The sequence below is a fragment of the Montipora foliosa genome, chromosome 5 (assembly GCF_036669935.1).
Source record: "Montipora foliosa isolate CH-2021 chromosome 5, ASM3666993v2, whole genome shotgun sequence".
Taxonomy (NCBI): domain Eukaryota; kingdom Metazoa; phylum Cnidaria; class Anthozoa; order Scleractinia; family Acroporidae; genus Montipora; species Montipora foliosa.
The window spans coordinates 6,662,793-6,682,792 of record NC_090873.1 but is presented as its reverse complement, the minus strand read 5'-3'; the positions used below and the strand labels follow the sequence as shown (position 1 = coordinate 6,682,792).

The window sequence follows — 20,000 nt, the reverse complement described above, 5'->3', positions numbered from 1 at the left end:
GTTTTATGTTACAAAACACCCTTTTGCTTTTGTCAACCTTTGCTTTAGTGATGTGCCAGTCTTCATTGTTTTTAAGGCACTGTTGCTTGTTGGTCGTTGGATGGAAGAGACTGCCCACTATGAACCTAATCGAGTTATTCAACAATACAAGGTATTGTTTACGATAATGAGTTAAACTCAAAAGGGCTATTGTTTTTACTGAGTTTGGCCAGTGCTCAATAGAAACCGCATGTCAAGTCATTTGCATTTTGGCCAATACTGGTAGGTGACCAATGCAAAGAAGGAAAGCATTTATCTATATCAAGGAAACTAACATCTTCGAAATACTAGAGAACTGATTGTTGAAAAACATGTCTAAGTTATACTTTTATTACCGAAGTTACACTACACATACTAAAGTACAATACACATATACTTCGCATGCAGAGCACAAAGAGCGTATCATTTGCTGAGGTCCGAATTCACAAAGTTGCAAGATTTTCTTCCCTTAAGAATTGAGCTAAATTTTCGGATGGATTGTAATTTCATGCCACAAACATGGCCAGCATTGCCACGTGAAAGTCTTCAATAGAGAAGCAGGGTCTATGGGTTGTAATCCTTTTTCCTGCCTACAATGTCTTGCAACATGGAATTTGCATAGAGAGGAAAATCGGTTACTTTAGAAACCGTATTCTCCATTGGTAGGGCATCTGAACTTGTAATCGTGGGGAATATTTGGATTTTCGGAGTACATGTATAACAGAATTACAATCGCTGAATGCAGCATTGAAATTTCTTCATATTTTGTAGGGGCTTGCTCGAAAATCTCACGGGTCCTTTACTCTCTAAGCTTCAAAAACGAATAAACTATACATGAACTTGCTAATATGTAAGTTAATATACAATGCATCAATGATGTTATGTCATTATATGGCTGGTGTTTCTGGCTGTATAACGCACGCTCTCATTGGCTAAGAGCAGCTAAGTGCCAGGGCATTATTCTCCAGTGATGCCCACGGGTCCATTATGGATTATGCAAATTCGTTTTATCTTTTTTAGAACCGTTCTGTTAGCCAGATAATAAACAACTTAATAACCTCAACCGTTGGGTCGTTAATGCAAAATCTCAAACCTCGGGCTAGCTGTATTGACCTCGCTATCGCTCGCCCAATACGGCAAGGCCTTAGTTTGAGATTTTGCTGCAACGACCTCACTCTCAGTTATCAAGTAGTTAGTAATACAACACTTTGTGAGTAATGACGATTTCTTGTACTTTGCCTTCTCCTTTACGTAAATTGCTAGCATGCCACTCTGCGACATTTTGGTTCCAAAAGTATAAAGGGATTATATCACCTCAACTTAATTCAATAGCATATATGTATAGCTTCTGCTAGTCTCCTGTAGCTTGGGGATGATATGGATTCTTTTGCCAACTATGCTTGAGTCACTATGGATATGTACGTAACTTCATTTTGTATTTTGTACATTTTTTTTAACCTCAAGATTGTTTTCTGTTATCAGGAAGTAACAGCTCTTCATAACAACTGGGAAAATGGTCACTTTTATCTGGGAAAGTACTATGACAAGCTTATGGTGAATTGTGCTGATGGGGATGAAAAATCTAACAAGTTATCTGTGTAAGAATATGTTTCTCTTTTGTTAGCCTTTCTTGTCCCTTTTGTTTTCTGAACCGCTTTCTGCCACCATCTCTTTTACCACTAAATCCTTAGCAGAAATTGTATTTCATTCATGTGAGGGAGCGTGCTTGCCTGGTTGCGATGGTTTCACTTTTTTGTTAAGAATGGTCATGATGTTTTGACGATGTCGTTGCCTAAGGTGCCCATATCAGCAATTATGAGAATGCACAGATGGACGCTTTACACTACCACCCTAACGGGGGATTGGCTTAAGGCTTTTCCAATTGGGAATCTGTTTTTTGAGAGCATTGATGTTTGCTTTGCAGTGATTTCATTCGATTTGTGCTGCGGCATTATGGACAATCTCTTCAGTTTGGGAATAAGTACATTTACCAATCAATGCCACGCCTTCTTACCATTTGGTTGGACTTTGGAGCAACGGTCCCCGATCAAGGTGTTGTAAGATGTCATTACTGCTTAACAGAAGTCGAATTGTTACCCACATAAAAGGTGGAAAGAGTGTGTGAACCAAAGAAACCTAGTACTCTCCTGATGGAATATAAATATGACCTTTCTGACAATTGAGTAACTTGAAAGTTATTGAGTTAGTCCAAAATTGAATATTACTTATCATTCAATCAATCAATCTTTTATCGTCCTACATAAAACATTAAAGAGGTCACTGCTATCCTGTTCGTAACATGTGCATGCAATGTGTATATGGGATAGGTTCTACATATCTTTCAGACTTTCCTGGTTACTTAAATTGTACTTTAAATCTATTTTAAGTCAATCAATTTAAGTAAAGTACTATCGGCAACCTGAGTGGAAGTCATCTTCAGAGTCAAGTGATTTGTGTAACATCAGTAGATACTATAAAAACTCCGGTTGTAGATGTCATTAGTCAATTTATTTGTGATGTTATTGGTCGACTGTCAGTTGAGCCTAGATGTAATTGGCTGTGAAGACTAAACAGTGATTGGTGCATTTTGATCCGTCTAAGGCCTAAGGGCTATACTTGTATCATAGAATACCTTGGGCAGTACTGTGATAAAGTAAATCAGTGTGTTGTTTGTCTGTTTTTGATGTCGTCGATATCATGAGTCTTATGTAGGGTGCGGGAAGTTTTAGGCATAGGTTTATTGGTGTCTGTTCTAAGTTAGTAACCCAGCTTTCCAGTACCATCTGTTTGTAGTAGTCATTACTTTGGGTAACACATGCAGCAGAGTCCCAGAAGATTCTATGCTTTGTCTATAGATGAGTTCAGCAATGTTATTGTATTTGTTGATGTCACCGTTCCTCGTGGCTCGTCTGTGTTCTGCCGGTCTCACTGATATAAGTGGCCTGGCAGTCACAGCATTTGCCAGATCTTATAAACTGCTCCTTGTCTGGCGTTTGTGACATCCACATCTTTCATCCCATCTCCACCGGTGGTGAATCAGTGAAGGCAAAATTTTTCAATGAAATAAAGTCGATCACTTTCAAATGGGGTCCTTCAGTATTATCATAACACAGCAATTTAACTTTTGAAAGGTATAATATTGTTATGGCTGTTTTTGATTTGGCATATGTTTGCTATTTTAGGTCGTCAAACGAAATCTTCAGACAAAGTGGGAAAACGCCAAAGGTTGGCAGATTTCAATGAGGTGGGTGATTTATCCTCCAAGTGTTGTCAGTATGAAGCATATGGCCATGACGTCACATCAGCCATCTTGGTGTCCATAAACAAAGTAACATTATTTTTGTCCGAAACTAATCAATCTGGTGTTAAATTCCGTTTGTATGGAAAAAATTGTGTACTGGTACAATATCAGGTGTTACGTTCCCGTTTTGTCCTGGTCTTTTGTTTTATTCTGTTGTCCGCATTTGGTGCAAAATGCAGAGTTGAATGGTAGTAAAACAATTTGGATGCCAGTATACTTGAACCAAATTAAATTTTGTCATGGTTGTGGTTTGTGTCAGCTTCAAGCCATGGACTTTTTCTGTGATAAAGAGGTCGTTTATGTGTTTAGCTGACGACAAACGGCTGAACATTTGTTCGTCAACAGTCCTTGTTAAACTGTGTCATGTCATGTTGAATACTGAACGGTCTGTTCAACAACGAGTGGTAAGGTGTTCAACAAAGTACAAAAAGAGAGCTCATCTCCATTCAACATTTTGCCATAAAATTGAACTGGATTAACCAGTTGTGTATAGCGACACGCTTAAATGCAGGTGCATACATAAACCTCAAGTAATTTACTCGGCCGTTCTCGAGAACACAGTCTGCGGCTTACTTTACAAAAAAACGCCTAAATATACTAAAAGAAGAAACTATTTATAACTTGAAATCAACCCGGTTCTAGATGGTTTCTTGAGGAAAAGGCTCTAGAAATTAACTCTAAATCTCGGTGTACTCACCCAAAAACAACCTACAACCTCTAATATTTACATACAACTAATGGTGAAATTTATAGAAAACTAGTTGGATAAAGTGTTAGGCTAAGAAAGGACCTACTAATTGCAAAACTGACACAAAGACAACACCTAGAAAAAATGACCATAAGAATACAATACAGTTCGGAAAAAGCTTGTACAAATATTAATTAAAAAGCATTCGTGCAAGTTGCTTTAAATCTCAGGCAGCAGATGACACACAGTTCAAAATCTTTTGATCAACCCATTCACCTTTATCACTCGGGGGTCATTTTTTGAAGTCCGTGGGGAATAAAGACTTTCTCTTTGCATTGTCTTTGCACGTCTAGCCTCACAATGAAAGAGAGGTCAGACGTGCAAAATCGTTTCTTTGGGAATTGAGTGATATGGGTCTATTGCACAATGTTGAATTGTGTTTCATCAGCCTTATGCCGTGTTTAAATTATCTCATCACCTCATCAAGTTTATGCTTGTTCAGCTTCTAATGTGAATCCACTCATAATACATTCGTCTTGATAAATACCTCATTATATGACAGATTGTTGCTGAGTTGACAAAGAAGCTTCCTCCTTACCAGTTCCTCACGGCTTTCAGTCTGCTCATTTCTCGTATTTGCCATACAAACAAGACTGTCTTTGAACAACTTGAGGTATGAATTGTTAGACAGGTGGCTTAATGTTTGCGCCATGAGATTTGTGTGTGGTTACATATACCTCACGCTCAGATTGGTTGAGACATTCAACAGTGTTTGGTCTTCTGGGGTCCAACAGAACTTTTCACAGATATCCCAACCGCCTTGGGGTTTTGTTCTAAGGGAAATATTATGGGATGACCATTGTTCTGGGTACAAATTTTCCACATAAGCTTCATTGTGATATTTTCTCTCTCAGATTAATTACTATAATTGTAAAGAAATATGCAAATATCAAACTGCCTGTAAAAAGTATAAAAGCAAAACGCAATTCATACCGTCACTATGTACAAGTGTATACATGTACATTTACCACACTGGGCATGCCATAATGTTTTCGTTGCAGCAACAGTCAAATCACAGTTCAAGCCAGATAGGCAAGCGAGTTGTTAGCTAATCAGGGCCCGGTTGTTCAAAAGGCGATTAACTCTAATCCCAGATTAAAAATTAACCAAGGAGTTTATTTCTCTGCTCCCAAACGCTGTTCAATGCTGATATTCGGCAAGACTTTACATTACAGGAAGTCAATCTTGAAAAACAAAATTAAGCAAAAGGAATTTTCACCAAAAAGTGGAAAACATGAAATAAAAGTTTACGCTAATCCAGGATTAAGTTAATCGGCTTTCGAACAACCGGGCCCAGAGCTTTAGCTAATCCTAATCTTTCTTTAGGCTTTATTTCAATTGTGGTCTCAAAATGTAAGCGTAATAAAAGTGATTAGAAGTACCTGGTATGTATGGCTAGAGTATCCACATCCTCAGAACAATAGAATCTAAGATGGCTACCTTATTTACCAAGAAATTGTTGTTTTTAGATTGCCAGGTGTTTGTCTTCTTCCAGATGGGTTTCCTTCACTGTGATTTAGATGTCAGCATATGAATGAATGAATGATGTCTTTAATAAATTTAAAAGATAAAAATACATATCTCAAGTTACAAGTCAATCAAATAAAAAAAGTCCAGAGCTCTAGAACAACTGCACACATCTATTTACATCAAGGAATCAGTATTAAACTCATCGACAAGATGAGCTTGGGTGCTGGTGCCTAAAAGGTGGAAGGGCCTTGAGCGCAACTGGCAGCATTGCACTGAAGGTAACCTTGGCAGCCATGCGAGGGCTAACGACCAGGCACCGTCGCACTGAAACGAGTTCAGTGGAATACTTCCCGAACCTCATAGGGATGGGAGCAGGAACAAACAACTAATGCAAGAAATGACTGCAAATGATCTGCAAAGATCAAGCAAGCAAGCAGAGCTAATATATGTAATCACATGTACATGTCCCTGGAGACTAGCGGCCGCCCCACATAAGCACTTGAGCCTAGGGAATGACTGCTGGCCAGCAAGCCCTGTCTCTTTACTTTAACTTTGCCTAAATAAAGTAATTCAGCCACATTTAAACTCATCTACAAGATGAGCTTGGGTGCTGGTGCCTAAAAGGTGGAAGGGCCTAAAGTGCAACTGGCAGCATTGCACTGAAGGTAACCATGGCAACCATGCGAGCGCTAACCATCAAACCACCCTCTGATCCCAGTGCTTGGGGACGGGAGGTACCACGAGCAGGTATGCCATGGGACCTCCGAAGGACACCCAGACACCCCAAGCACCACAGATAGCCCTACCTGGCATAAGATGCAGAAGCTACGAATCACAGAGGCACCAAGTGGCTACAGGTGGTGATCCCTACTGGCTGGGCGACTAAACAGCTGAGAAGATAAACTTGCCAAGGCCTCAGCTGGAGTGCGGATATAGAGCAGATAAGCATTGCTAGTCCAACGACCTAATGCTTGAATGAGGTGATCCTGTATACCCTGCTGGGCGGCTAGGGTAGCCGCACCAATGCAGAAGCTGTGGCTAGAGAAATTACCGGAAACACCAGCCGTAGCTAGGATCTCTCGAAGCCATAAAGTGAGCACCGAGCGCGACAGCGGTTGGCCAGATTGGACGTGAAAGAGAGGGCCAGGGCCATCCCCCCGGGCAGCCAGATACGTTGCCAGCGCTTGAATGGCACACAAAGGATAATGACCATGACCAATGTGAATGGCAGTCCCATGGCAAAAGGGGTCAGTCTTTGAAACCTTTATGTTCACACGAAGCAGAGATGGGGTGACTAATGAATCGAAGGCGTCAGCGTCAGCGTCAGGTGGCACGAGGGAGAAAATCTGTTGAGATTAGACACAGTGAATTCCGAAGCTTGCAGAAAACCAAAGAAGGCCAAAGTGCACGGAGCCCAAAACATGCAGTGATCCGATAACGTGAGGTCCAAGGACTTGAAAATCAACAGCATAATGGAGTCAGTGACTCGCAAACGTGTCGATGACGTAGCACCTTGCACATGTTTAATACCATGCACAACTCTTTGGAGGTGAAGGCAGTTAAGAAGAGGGTCCGGAAACCCATGCTCGATATGAAGAGATCACACAGCGGACAAGTAGGCCTTAATTGATGAGGCTCGGAGGGAACCAGCCAAGAACGTCGCAAACAGTTTGTCGACTGGACAAGGTGAGCCATCCTTGTTCAATCGACCGGCTTGACTGCAGAACTCGTAACACTTTTTCTGGGCAGACAAATATTGCTTACTAGTAGACGGAGCTAAACCCTGGACCAGGAGGCTGCGGCAGCACTGTTCCAAAGTGGTGCAATCAAGCAATCCAGAAGTTCTTGGGGGATAGGGGTTGGATGAAGCTGAGCGTGAGGGGCCAAGCACCGGAACTCCTGCCAACGAAAGCAAGAAACAGCATCAGCAATCTGATTCTGGGCTCCTGGAACATGTGCGGCAGAAAAGAAAAACGGGAAGCGAGCTGCAGACATTAATAAATTCCGTAAGAGATGCATCAGCACAGGAACCTTAGAAGACTTGGTGTTTACGACGTGCACCACCGCCTCGTTGTCCGATCAGAATAAAACATGCTGATGACAACAAGTAGCCAGCGGCTATCACCACTGGAAACAGCTCTTTGTAGGCTATGGAAAGAGATACCTGAGGGGTAGCCCAAGAACTGAAAAACCATGCACCATAGGAGAAGGCACCAAAGCCCAGGGACCCTGATGCGTCCGAGATCACTTCAACGTCTGGAGACGGTTCCATGCCAGGGAAGAGCCAGAAGCTTACACCATTCCAGGAGGACAAAAACGGATGCCACCAATCAAGATCCAGGCGAAATTCCTGATTGATGCTAATAGGGTGGTCTCTTTTTCGAAAGCAACAAAACAAATCTATCATGCGACTCAAGAACGACCTGCTGGGTCAAACCACCTTGGCTGCATGTTGAAGATGGCCACATAGAGACTCTAACTGTCGCCGGTTGCACCACTTCCTAGCACGCCACTCACTGACTAGCTCACACGTTGCTGCCAACTTTTCAGCAGGAAGTCTAGCGACTTGTTGGTTAGAGTTCAGTTCAATGCCCAGGACAACCATGATGGAAGAAAGCCCCACACATTTGAGGGGGTGAAGTGGTAAACCCAACCTGCTGCAGACCTCCTTAGCCATCGTGAGATAATGGCTACACAGGGGGGAATCCCGGGGACCCGCTTTGATGAAGTCATCCAGGTAATGCAACAAGTCAGGCATCTTGTGCGAGTTCTTTAAAATCCATTCAACCATATCTGCTACCGAAAAAAAAAGATAAGGCGCTGATCAGAGACCAAAGGGGAGGGCAAGGTCTACATAGTACTTTCCCCACCACCTCCTGCCTAACAACACCCTATCGGTATTTAAACACTTGAACATAATGCTCCTCGGAGTTAAATCCCACTTTGCCCGCGTAAGTTGTCGTCCTCTCGAGGGCATCTCTACTCTTCAACAAGACAACAGATTTTCATGCAACGTCACTCTTGATCAACTCACACTGCCTTACGGAACTCCTAAACTCTTAGAAAAAAACTACATCACTCTTAAACCACTCGAGTGATTTTCAAATTTTGAAATTACTACAAACAAGTTCCGCAAGCATATTTTTCCGCTAATTACACAATGGAATGAATGTGTGTCACCTTCACACCTCAACAGGATCGAAATATCCTTTACGCCATTGGCCAATTAGTATCCTCCAATCAGCTTCTTTATTTAACAACCAATCAGAAGCCTTACACTGACACAACTACGCTATATAAAGAGACTTGATTTTTAGTCCTGCACATGGTGCAGTCAATTTTACATGCGGAGATGGCAACCATTTTAACAGATACGGTGGACAGCTGAGTGCTCGCACTATCACCAAAAAGACCGATTGTATCTTACAGGAAGGAAAAATCACTCAAGGACGTTTTAGTCAGTGCAAAACTTCCTTTAATCACGCCGCAATCATAAAAAAAAACTCGTAAACAAAGAAGCACTTTCAAAAGGTTTGTTTTCAAACCAGAAGGAAATTTACATATGATCTTCTGCTAGCAACACGCTCAGCCTGCGTTCACGCATCTCTTACTGCAACTCAATTGTGCAAACAAAACTAGCCCCTGATCATTCACTAACTGCTCCTTCATTTTCACTTCGAACCTTTAAGTTGATCATTTATAGCGAACATAGAAGCTGAGGACTCGTAGACTTGCGAAACTTGTTTGAAGTAATTTCGAAAATTGAAAATCACTCTAGCGGTTTAAGAGTAATGTAGTTTTTTTTTTCCCGAAGAGTTTAGGAGTTCCGTAAGGCAGTGAGAGTTGATCAAGAGTGACGGATAAAAATCTGTTGTCTTGTTGAGGAGGCCATGACACACACAAGCCCGCTGGTCCCCCGCACGGGTTGAGCAGGAGTGTGCAAAGCGACAGGATCGTGATGGAGCAATGCAACGGCCACAATTCCAAGACCTGCGTTTGATAGTAGCAGAGTGTTCCCCAGAAGCTCAAAGGCACCAGCCAAATCTCCAGAGCGACCTCGAGCAGCTACCCCCTCAGCATTTTCACGGAAAGCACGATCGTAATTTAGCCAGACCCGACTGCTAAATTGTTAGTATGTGTGCAAAATCAGAAGCTTGTATGGAGACAGATCGTTCCACCGGTGAGGGAAATATGAGGTCAGGATCGTGGTATAGATGGAGAAGGCCTCCATCCCTGTCACAATGTCATCAATCTTTTTATGCGAGCGTTTAGGATTTGAGGTGACAATCATGCGACCATCGAACAAAAGCTGCAGCTCCGATTCTGACTGACTGGCTGGCAACTAATCGCTCAAATCTACAAACTTCCCAGAGACGATCTGACTGACACTGATTGATGGAACTGGGGAAAAACCCGGGTGGACAACGAATGGTTGGTGCAGCATGGGGAGTGAAGGAACGACTTCACTGGCAGAGAAAAGGCCAGGCGAAACAACAGGCGTGGCGCTCGAAAAAATCGTTGATACTGAGGGCGAAGCACGAAATAAACTCACAGTAGCAGTAGTCAAAGAAACAGGAGCACAGAAGGTGTTAACAAATGAGGGAACAATAAAGGATTGTATACCTGAAGATGAACTCGAAGAAGCAGAAGCCAGAGGCAAGGCGCTGCCAGTGGCCAAAAAGGCCAAAGAGCGAAATTCGTGATCGGCTGGACCGCTCCCAAAGAAAGATACGAGCTTGCTGGGTTCGACACCACGACGGGCAAACTATGAGCGGAGCTGATGGGTGAAGAAACTTGCTCTAACGACAGCTCTTTTTGTGTAGCTAACGAAGCTTTAACCGCTGCCACAATCTGAGCTACCACATTTGGGGAAATCGCAGTTGTCCCATCAGAAAAACTATGAGAATCAGTGGTAGAAGAAGCCGGGCAACTTGAGGCTGGTAAAGAGGCGTCTTGGATGTTTCGGATTTCACGTGGCATAATGTAAACAACTCGCAGTAAATTCAAGGAAACAGAATACTAGAGCCACAAAAGGACCACGGAACAAAGCAGGAACAAACAGCTAATGCAAGAAATGACTGCAAATGATCTGCAAAAAGCAAGCAAGCAAGCAGAGCTGGTTTTCTTAGCGTGTAATTGGTGAAATTTCTTTTTGGTAAAATCCTCACAAGGAGCGAATTAGTTATCATGGCCTTTCAAAAAATACGACAGTCTGATCTTTCAAGCAGCTCCCTTATATTCAATTTCCCAGAAATATAACCTATCTCAAAAAATCTGTACGTTGTTAAGATCAGAAGTGGAGGCTCTGTAAACCGATAAACCATACAAAAAAATTAGGCATAATAATTGAACGAGAATGAGTTTATAGCAATCACAGCTTCCTACCAAACTTGTGGGAATTATTTGAACAAACCAAAATGCTTAAACCTTACCGTCTCACTTAATATCATCAATTGAATGTCCTAAATGTCCACGTCTCTGCTGTTGCTAAGTTGTAGAGCATCCAAACTAAAAAACAGAAGCTCATACTGTAGGTTGTTAGTTCGTATTGTGTCCAGTGGTGCACTACAAAGAATGTTTGTGCACTTTAAGTTATCATAAAGATATTTAGGGTCTAGAAGGCAAGACAAAAGAGAGATATGCATTTATTTAGTTGGAGCAACTCACTTTTAGAATGTTCGGGATGTATAAAGTAATTATTAAATACAAATACCTAGCCTAATGTAACTTCATGTATTTGATACCCTATCTTTTGAAAGCCTCTTTGTAGTAAGTTGTTCCTAATTTCTCTTTTTTAGAAAATTCTTGCGAAGCTTTTGATAACGTATCCTCAGCAAGCAATGTGGATGATGATGGCTGTTTCTAAGGTTAGCTTTCCTCTCACTATGAAAACTTACGCTGAGGTCTCAAGGTAGTCCCAACAAGATGACCCCTGCAATTTTGTTCACTTCAAGCAGTAGGTAGTCGATCCAGGCCTCTCAGGCCAGTTTTGAGATCAGCGTGGTTTCCATGTTATATTATCACAGCCGTCTTGGTGCATGAGAACATTAGATGTCTTGTGAGCCTACTGCGTTCATCCTTGTTACATCCTTGTTGTCTGTATCTCTAGAGATTGATTGCAAACCACCTCTAGTGTTTTATTATGTTCAGCAACTATTTTCTTGAAACAAAACAAAATTTCAATTGATGGAAGATTAAGTCCACCACATATGGTGAGGAAAGAGCTGTGCAAACTGCCTCATTAGCTGGTTTGCTCAGCCATTTCCTCACCTGTGCGGGGAAATCTTGGTGAGAAATTCGTCTTGCCAGGCCGTGAGGATAAAAGCAAGCACGTCTGATATTTTTGGCTTTGTGAGGCAAATTCCTCACTGTGCATACCATCGTGAGAATCAAGCTGAGCTTGGGCAATCAAGCATCCAATACAAATTCATGGCATTTCAAGTGACTCCAGTAGCATTGGAATTTCTTCCTCTGACTCCATCTCGCCGTCTTCAACCTCTGAAGTCACCTGAGAATGCCATGTATTTTTATTGGATGCTTGATTGACCAAGCTCAGCTCGATTCTCACAGTCGCTGCTCACAGTGAGGAATTTACCTCGCAAGGCCATGTTTTATTTTATCCTCACGGCCTCGCGAGGCAAATTTCTCACCAAGATTTGCCCACACACGTGAGGAAACGGCTGAGCAAACCGCCTCGCGAGGTGGTTCGCTCAGCTCTTTCCTCACCGCGTGTGGCAGGCTTTTGTTTGGAACACCAACATGGCAGACATTTCTTTCTGTAGTCACACCAAACTGACCACCTTGTTGATTCAGCGATTGGCTCAGCTGATGTAGAATCCAACTACCTTGCAGAGGGTTGTGGGTTTCATCCCTGGCCAGACCAGTACTCGAATCGTGAGATAATTGAAGAGAAAGTGTTTTGCATTTGAAATTATTTTGTAAATGATTACACTTCCCATTCTTGTTAGCTATGAGGACTATAACTTGTAGGACGCCTCTTGCAAATTTTCCCCATGAATTCTGTGGGACCATTTGCAAAGAGAACGGCACAACGTTCCCAGGTGGGGATATGGGAACTAGCCTGTTCTGTCCACCAATTGTCGCCTCAAAAAGGCATATTGATTATGAACCCACATAAACAGGAACGCCCATAAATCAATGAGGCTTTGGCAATTTGTGGAACATAACAAATACTTGTTAAAAATGCTCTATTGAGTGCTTTTCTCCACTCTCTTGCAGTCCTCATTTGCCATGCGTAAAACACGATGTGTGCGGATATTTAGCCAGGCCATGTAAGTCCAAACTTTCTGGAAATCGTGTTTCATTGCTATGTCTGGTAGCAAGTGGAAGATGTTTCATTTAACACTTGTTCTTGCTCTTTACAGCTCTCGTGATGCTAAGCTTAAAAAGTTCCTTGAAGTAAGTTGTCTTGTCATTATGGCCATGTTTTCCTGTTGCAATTTCACTTGACTTTTCTATTCTTTGAAGTTATACCTCCACGGTTTCAACAAAGAAGCATTAAATTTTCATTCATAGAGTCCTTTCACAGGAAAATTTGAGCCCAACAAATTGACCTGCTCCCAACTGGTTGGCTTTATAAAATGGATAAATGGGTTGGTTTCTAAAGAAACTGTGGTGCTGCATTGATGAGGAAGTGAAACACAGACATGGGTTTAATTTATCAACTGAGTTGATATGGTAAATTGACCATTGTAGAGAAATTGAAAGCTGACATTTCGAGCGTTAGCCCTCCGTCAGAGCAAACTGACTCATGAGGGAAATGACCTATTGGCTCTGACCGAAGGGCTAACGCTCGAAATGGGTTTATCAACTGAGTTGATATGGCTAATTGACCACCATAGAGAAATTGAAAGCTGACATTTCGAGCGTTAACCCTTCGTCAGAGCGAACTGACTCATGTGCAAAAAGACCTATTCTCTCTGACGAAGGCCTAATGCTTTAAATGGGGTTATCAACTTGGTTGATATGGTAAAATGACCACCAAAGAGAAATTGAAAGCTGTCATTTCGAGCATTAGCCATTCATTGGAGTTGGTAGGGCATTGTTCCAGCATCACAGAGATTATGGGTTGGAAATCCATTGAAGCCACCTGATCAGAGACAATTAAAGCAATCATTGCTTGAATAGTGGGATAAATGCGAGGATCATTTCTCTCTTTCTTTAAGAGCTTTAAATTAATGGAAATACTGATTTATGTCATATCGTGTTGCTGGTCACCATCGGTTTGAATTTTGTAACATGTTTTGGTTAGTAGGCGGGCTATGGGGACAGCCATTCCTTGGTGTGTGAAACAAGAGAGGAAGCGTTATCTTGTTATCAATTTCAAGAATAGAACATTTCAAGACGAAAATTGGGGATAGGTTTTCTCCAAACACTGAAAATTATGCTTACTCTTTTCTCCACATCAGCCTTGTACATGTAACTTCTTTATTCATTTTATGTCGTGGACTTCCGCTTTTGTGTACTTAGGCTACAATTATTAGAAATTGTTGCAAAAGGACCAGGAAAAAATCACCTGCAAATATTGTATCCCATTCTCACTTGTGAAAGTGTTATGTAGTGGGTCAAGGAGTAAATTACAAAATGGTCAGAATTCTTGTGAAGCCAAGGTTGGACCTGAATAGGGATGACAAACTTGTACATGTTACCTCACTAATGGGTTTGCAGTCACATTCATAAAGCATGAATGACTTTTGAAACAGACGTTGAGCTGAGTCCTTTATTGGATTTTTTTTAGGATTCCACGAAACTGACTGATAGGCTCTTGGAAGTATGCAACAAGGAAGTCTCCAAGGGTGCTTCCAAAGACAAGCTCAGTATCAGTCACGACTTCTCAGTCCTCAAGCGACTTGTATCTGATAGGTAGAGTTCATTGCAGTTGAAGTCAGAATTGTTCTCTTTCCCTTTATGGGCGTTTTTCCTTTACTGCTGCTAATGCTTGGATGGATTCAATGAGTTATCAGTCGTTCTTAGATAATTATGCAGGGTAGTTAAGTTTGGTGAGTTAATTTAGTTGGTTCTGTCAGCTCTGAAGTTAATGGCAGTTATTGTGCCCTTTTCAGCAGTCCTTTTCTAGCTCCAGCTAATATGTTATGCAAGGTCTCTCTAACGTTTGAATCTGTGGGTGAAATCCCAAAGTGTGATTATTCAAATGAAAAAGTCTGCTAAATACTTTTGTGTGGTGCCGTTTATCATGCTGTCTCTGTAGTCTATTGCTGAAATGCTAACGTGTGATCACTCAAATGGACACTAATGTGCAGCTGCATTTCCTTGGTGCTGCTTATCGGGCTCCAAACAGTAGTTTTCCACTTTTGTTGAGCCATGGGTGAGAGCGTAGTTTGAACCTGAAATTTTGCGACTATTTAAATGGAAGCCATCGATCTGCAGTTTGTATGTAAATGTTCAGTTTGTAGATGAAACCGTAGAGTTCCAATCCTTTGAAAGCTACTGAGCATTTCTCTTCCGGGGTATAATTTGTGCTGTACAAAGTGATTTTAGCTTGAAGCCCTTCTCTTGGGGAAATTCTTAATGACCATTAAATTGAAATCTACTAAGCAATACTTTCCTGTGGTGCTGTATATTATACTATGCATGTTTGGTAACTCGAAATTGAGATCTTTAGTTTCATTGCTACAGTATCAATTATTTCTATTTCTGTCTGTTCTAGTGGTTTCAGCGATATAGTTGTTCCACTTCAATCTGCCATGACAGTCACTCTTCCCTCAGGTGCCGGAAGTCATCTTGACCACAATCCATTCCCAGGCACTTTGGCTTGCATCGCAGGATTTGAGGACGCAGTAAGGAACAGTTACACTAACTTTATTCATGCCATCGAGCATCCAACCATCTATAGATCACAAATTACTTCAAAATAGCGCACAAGCTTCAGGCAAGTCAGCCACACAGATTTAGTGTGTAGTTGCAGGAATGATATCTTCTGATTTGACATCAGAGCAGCCTTGTGTATAGCGGAGCTCCACACTCCAAAGACACGAACGCGGAGCACCATGGGTACAAAAATCTATGGAAGGAAATAGCAACTTGGTTTTGCTCATTGTACGACCATCCATACGTCCACGTCTCCTTGTATGCCACTGTGGTGGAAACATAATACATTACATACAATACATACTTAATTGACTGCTCCCCATACGGGCTTTTCAGGGCCAATGAAACAATCAACGAAACAACAGAACACAACAACAACTGTTAAGAATCCCAACTGGCCGGAGGCAAACCAGTTGGCTATTTACAAGTGCAGCTGGGAAGTTGAACCAGGGACTACCAGGGACAAATTCATTGAGTGGTCAGAGCGGGTCTTGAACCCGGGATCTCTGGATCTCAAGGAAAGCGCCCTAACCACTGGGCCACACTGCCTCCTTCATGTTATGGTTAATTGACACCTGTCAAAGCAAGGTATATGCTGACCAGTATCATGTGACCATATCGCGGGCTCTGAAGCCAGGTTAACCTACTTGTATTGAAAGAATAAAATACACAGTAGCTCTGCTTTTAGGCTTATGTTAAAGAGATTTAGCATTACATGTACGTTTACAATAAACGGTAAAATTCAGGCTGAAATGTGCGTTTTGCAAAAAAAATCGAAGAAACCTGTTTTGTTAAAAGTACACCTGAACTCTAATATTTTTCGTCTGCAGTATTGATCTTCCCTCCGAAAGCAAACATGTTTGACGATTGTTACCTTAAAATTTCTCATTTTATCTGACGGCAAAACTGGCCGTAATTTGGACCCACGACCGTAATGTGAGAGGCATGTGTTTATTCTCGATGTAACGCCACAAATTGATTTGCAATGCAAACTTTATTTGAAAAGAGGAATGTAAAGCAATTTGTGACGTAAAATCGAGAATAGATCCATACCTTTCACATTACGCCTCTGCTAGTTCTGCCAAGTTTACGTGGCTTGCACGGCACAGAAAAAGCGAAATTTCTAAGTAACAATGGTGACATACACGTATGTTTGCTTTGAATTTGAATAGGGAGACATGTTATGAACAGCACATATTTGAGTTTCGGTGCACTTTCAACTCGTATCTTGCCTGTTACATACTGTACAGATATGGGGCAACCTCTCGAAAGAGAGAGACAAGATTTTTAGTGATGCTATAACAAGAAATAGCCAGCTGCTTGCCGCCATTTGGCATAAATGCTCTCTCCAATATCCCTAAACTAACAAGTGGCGTCCATAATTTTATTGTTCCAAACTAATCTTATCGGAGGTAAGCTCCATTCTCATGTAAACTTTTATTTGTTTCCGGAACGTGTGAGAAACCAAAAACTTCTAGTCAAATTGTTATCAATGCTGATCATAAAGTAATTTCGTTATGGACCCTTTGACTTTCTGGCCACAAGTTTAAAACTGTTGACCTTGGATTTTTCGTATTGTACAGGTTGATGTATTGCAATCTTTACAAAAACCCAAGAAAATCACCATCAGAGGCAGCGATGGAAACTGTTACACTATGATGTGCAAACCGAAGGTCAGCTTATCTTGTCTCGTTAGAGAAATTCAACGTCACGCTTATGTTGAACTCTCACCCCTTGACCTTTATGCCAGTCCTCAAGAAAGTTATTTGCCCTTGTTTCCATGCACAGGATGACCTGAGGAAAGATTCAAGAACGATGGAGTTCAATGCCCTTGTAAACAAGGTACATTTATGGCAAATGATTTTAGTTTTAAAGTGTCCAATATAAGGGCAACCACTCCTCCCTTTGCACAATTTTGTATCCGGTGTCCTTGTTCAAGTGATTAATGTGAAATTTCTTTTGAAACTTTAGTCTTTTCCTCCTAATTATTATTCGTGATTAGAAATTCAGCACTTTCCAATTAAGGACGGTGCCTACTAATTAAAGATATTTTTGCCCCGGTGTGTGAATATGCAGGAAATGTAGATCTTAACAAGTGTTATTGAAATACAAAAAGAAAATTGGGGGTAACCACGCATTTTTCATAGTTCATGAATAATATTTGTAAAAGGCTTTGAAATACAAGGCAATGTATGGCGTTCTTTCAAAAGATTGAAACTTAATTATCTCTCAAAAATGCATGGTTACCCCCAATTTTCTTTTTGGATACCAAGAGTGCTGTTTTTACTAAGATCTATTTTCTCCAGATAGTTTTAAACCGCGCAAAAATATCCCTGTATTAGTTAGCATCACCGATAGGAAATCCGAGTATCTCGAGATGCGCAGAACGTATGCGCAATAACAATAGTAGGCACCGTCCTTAAAGCGTTTTATTCGACAGATGTGACTCATAAACCAATTGTAGTCCTTTTGGGCAAAAACGTGTCAGTGATCAAAAGTTCACCTAGTTGAAATATCGTTTGCTTAAAGGGGGTCTCCCCCCTTCAAAAGAACATTTTCCAGTGGAGGAAGTTCTGCCGGTTTGCAGTGAAATTGGTATGAGAAAAACTGAATTCGTCTTGAATACTTGTAACTTGCAGTTACCCTGCAGTTCTGACACAGATCTTCTGGATAATAACCATAGGTCTGGATAATAACAATAGGGCAACTGTAACACGTCACAATAATTCAAAATGGCCCAGGAAATGTGAAAGCAAAATCAAATGGTTCAGAAATTTACTTCGGATCCAAAGGGTTTCTTTGAAAACTCTTCAAATAAATTTGAGTGATGTATCCCGTTTAGTTGTTTACAGGCGTTTTTTTGTTTATATAAATGTGGGGGCAAATATTTGGTCAAAATGTAGGGATGAGTAATCTGTTTAATTCTTTTTGTTTAGTAGTTTAAATTAGCTTCAACTTCAAATTGAACCATTGTGAACCTTTACCCTCCTTATAGATGTAAGCCTACAAACTTACCCTTGAAGAATCCTTTCTACACTCTTTGCCTTTTAAGGTATAACAGCCCGAAGAGCACACAACTCGTTTGTTTTTGGGGGCTTTTTATAATTTCTCTTCGTTTTGCAGTGTTTACGAAAGGATCCAGAGTCTCGAAGTAGACAACTGCACATCCGAACTTATGTAAGTCTCAATGTGTCGTCAAGAGGTCAGCTCAGGTCTATCTAACTTTGTGAGAAGCAAATGGCAGGGCGGGTTTCTACATATACATAGTAGTTACTTTGATCGCCTGATTCTCAAACTTAAGCGAAAGGAAAACTGCAATTCTAATACATTTTTTCCTTCATTAGAACTCCCTGCCATGTTTTTACCCCTTGGTTTTGTTTCAATGGGTGACTGAGTTGATCTCGGAAATTTCCTTTACCGGGTTTGCACCCACATACATGTAACATCGGTCATGTTTTTTTTTTAACTAATAAAAAATACTGTTTCCATAAGAATAATTTATAATGGTAATTGAACTGAGTCGAGTGCAATTTGGTCTGAAATCATACGTTCCCACCTTTCGTCCATCACCTTCCTCTATGTAGTTTACACATTCTCTTTTTACCTTCGTAGTGAAACACCACTCACCTTTGGCATTCCTTCACCAGCAACTTTCCTTGGTTAATCTCTACTGCCTTTGTTTCTGTTGCTTCCACGATGACCCTCAGCACCTTGTTGTGTAACCAGGTTTACTGATCTTTTAAATGCATAGGGCAAGCGCACAGTATGTGATGTAATGTTCCATACTGCCCACACAAGCATTTACTGTCTTGCGACACTTTCCGTCATACAAGATTTTTTGGTGGTGGTAGTACATCATACGTCGACCTCAGCAAGTAGCTCAGGCCACAACTTTTTCCAAAGCGACTTTCTTCCAAGCAAATTTTCTTCTCACCTCAAGTAGTACCGTTGCTGCCTACACTGTACCAACTGTTCATAACTTTCTTATCGCTCATACAGCCAGACTTCACTCACAAATGCATCTCTTCTCTCCTTTGATCTACTCTGGGAAGAGGGCTTGAAATTTTGGCCCCAGTAGTTGAAAGGCCAGATGATTGTATCCAGAGGAGCAGTCACTATCCAACAGTTTCAGTCTGCAGCAGTTTTATTTTGATCGAGTGACTGTGAATATTCTTACTCTAAGCTCATCTAAGTAAAGGCATGTTCAAAAACCCTTAATTTGTCAATATTTGACACAAAGTATAGTTGGATCATGTTTACTGTAGGTCATTTCGACCAATGTATTGGTCGACAATTGGTCATCATATCAGTCAACAGTTGATTGACAGTCGGAAAATAGGCAGTCGATGTATAGGTCAAGATTTTTGTCAGCCGATATGGCTTTTAGTTCACCGATGCATGGCCAACAATTCGCCAATAGTTCGCCAAGTATCAGTCGACTGTCAGAAATGCATTACTCACAAGGAAAGCTGTCATGTGCAGGTTTTTGTTAATCTTTGACTGCGGAACAACAGGATCAATAGAGTCATGCTAGACTCTGGCTGGGCTGAGTATTCTGCGACTGATTCCGTTTAAAGGCTAGAATTGGACGGCCAATGATGATTCAGTTTGAAG

The 20,000-nt window shown here is 41.2% G+C and overlaps 1 protein-coding gene across 1 annotated transcript in view; it reads left to right on the top strand.

Moving 5' to 3' along the window:
- The window catches only part of LOC138003486 (serine/threonine-protein kinase ATR-like), a 118,266-nt gene that overhangs the window by 80,707 nt on the left and 17,559 nt on the right, over positions 1-20,000 (top strand). The window contains exons 38-50 of the mRNA XM_068849583.1: positions 77-151; positions 1,501-1,616; positions 1,943-2,070; positions 3,201-3,262; positions 4,570-4,680; positions 11,336-11,404; positions 12,777-12,829; positions 12,923-12,956; positions 14,296-14,420; positions 15,226-15,355; positions 16,970-17,059; positions 17,175-17,228; positions 18,510-18,563. Of these exons, the coding sequence (XP_068705684.1) occupies positions 77-151; positions 1,501-1,616; positions 1,943-2,070; positions 3,201-3,262; positions 4,570-4,680; positions 11,336-11,404; positions 12,777-12,829; positions 12,923-12,956; positions 14,296-14,420; positions 15,226-15,355; positions 16,970-17,059; positions 17,175-17,228; positions 18,510-18,563 (1,101 nt within the window). The remainder of the gene's footprint in view (positions 1-76; positions 152-1,500; positions 1,617-1,942; positions 2,071-3,200; positions 3,263-4,569; positions 4,681-11,335; positions 11,405-12,776; positions 12,830-12,922; positions 12,957-14,295; positions 14,421-15,225; positions 15,356-16,969; positions 17,060-17,174; positions 17,229-18,509; positions 18,564-20,000) is intronic.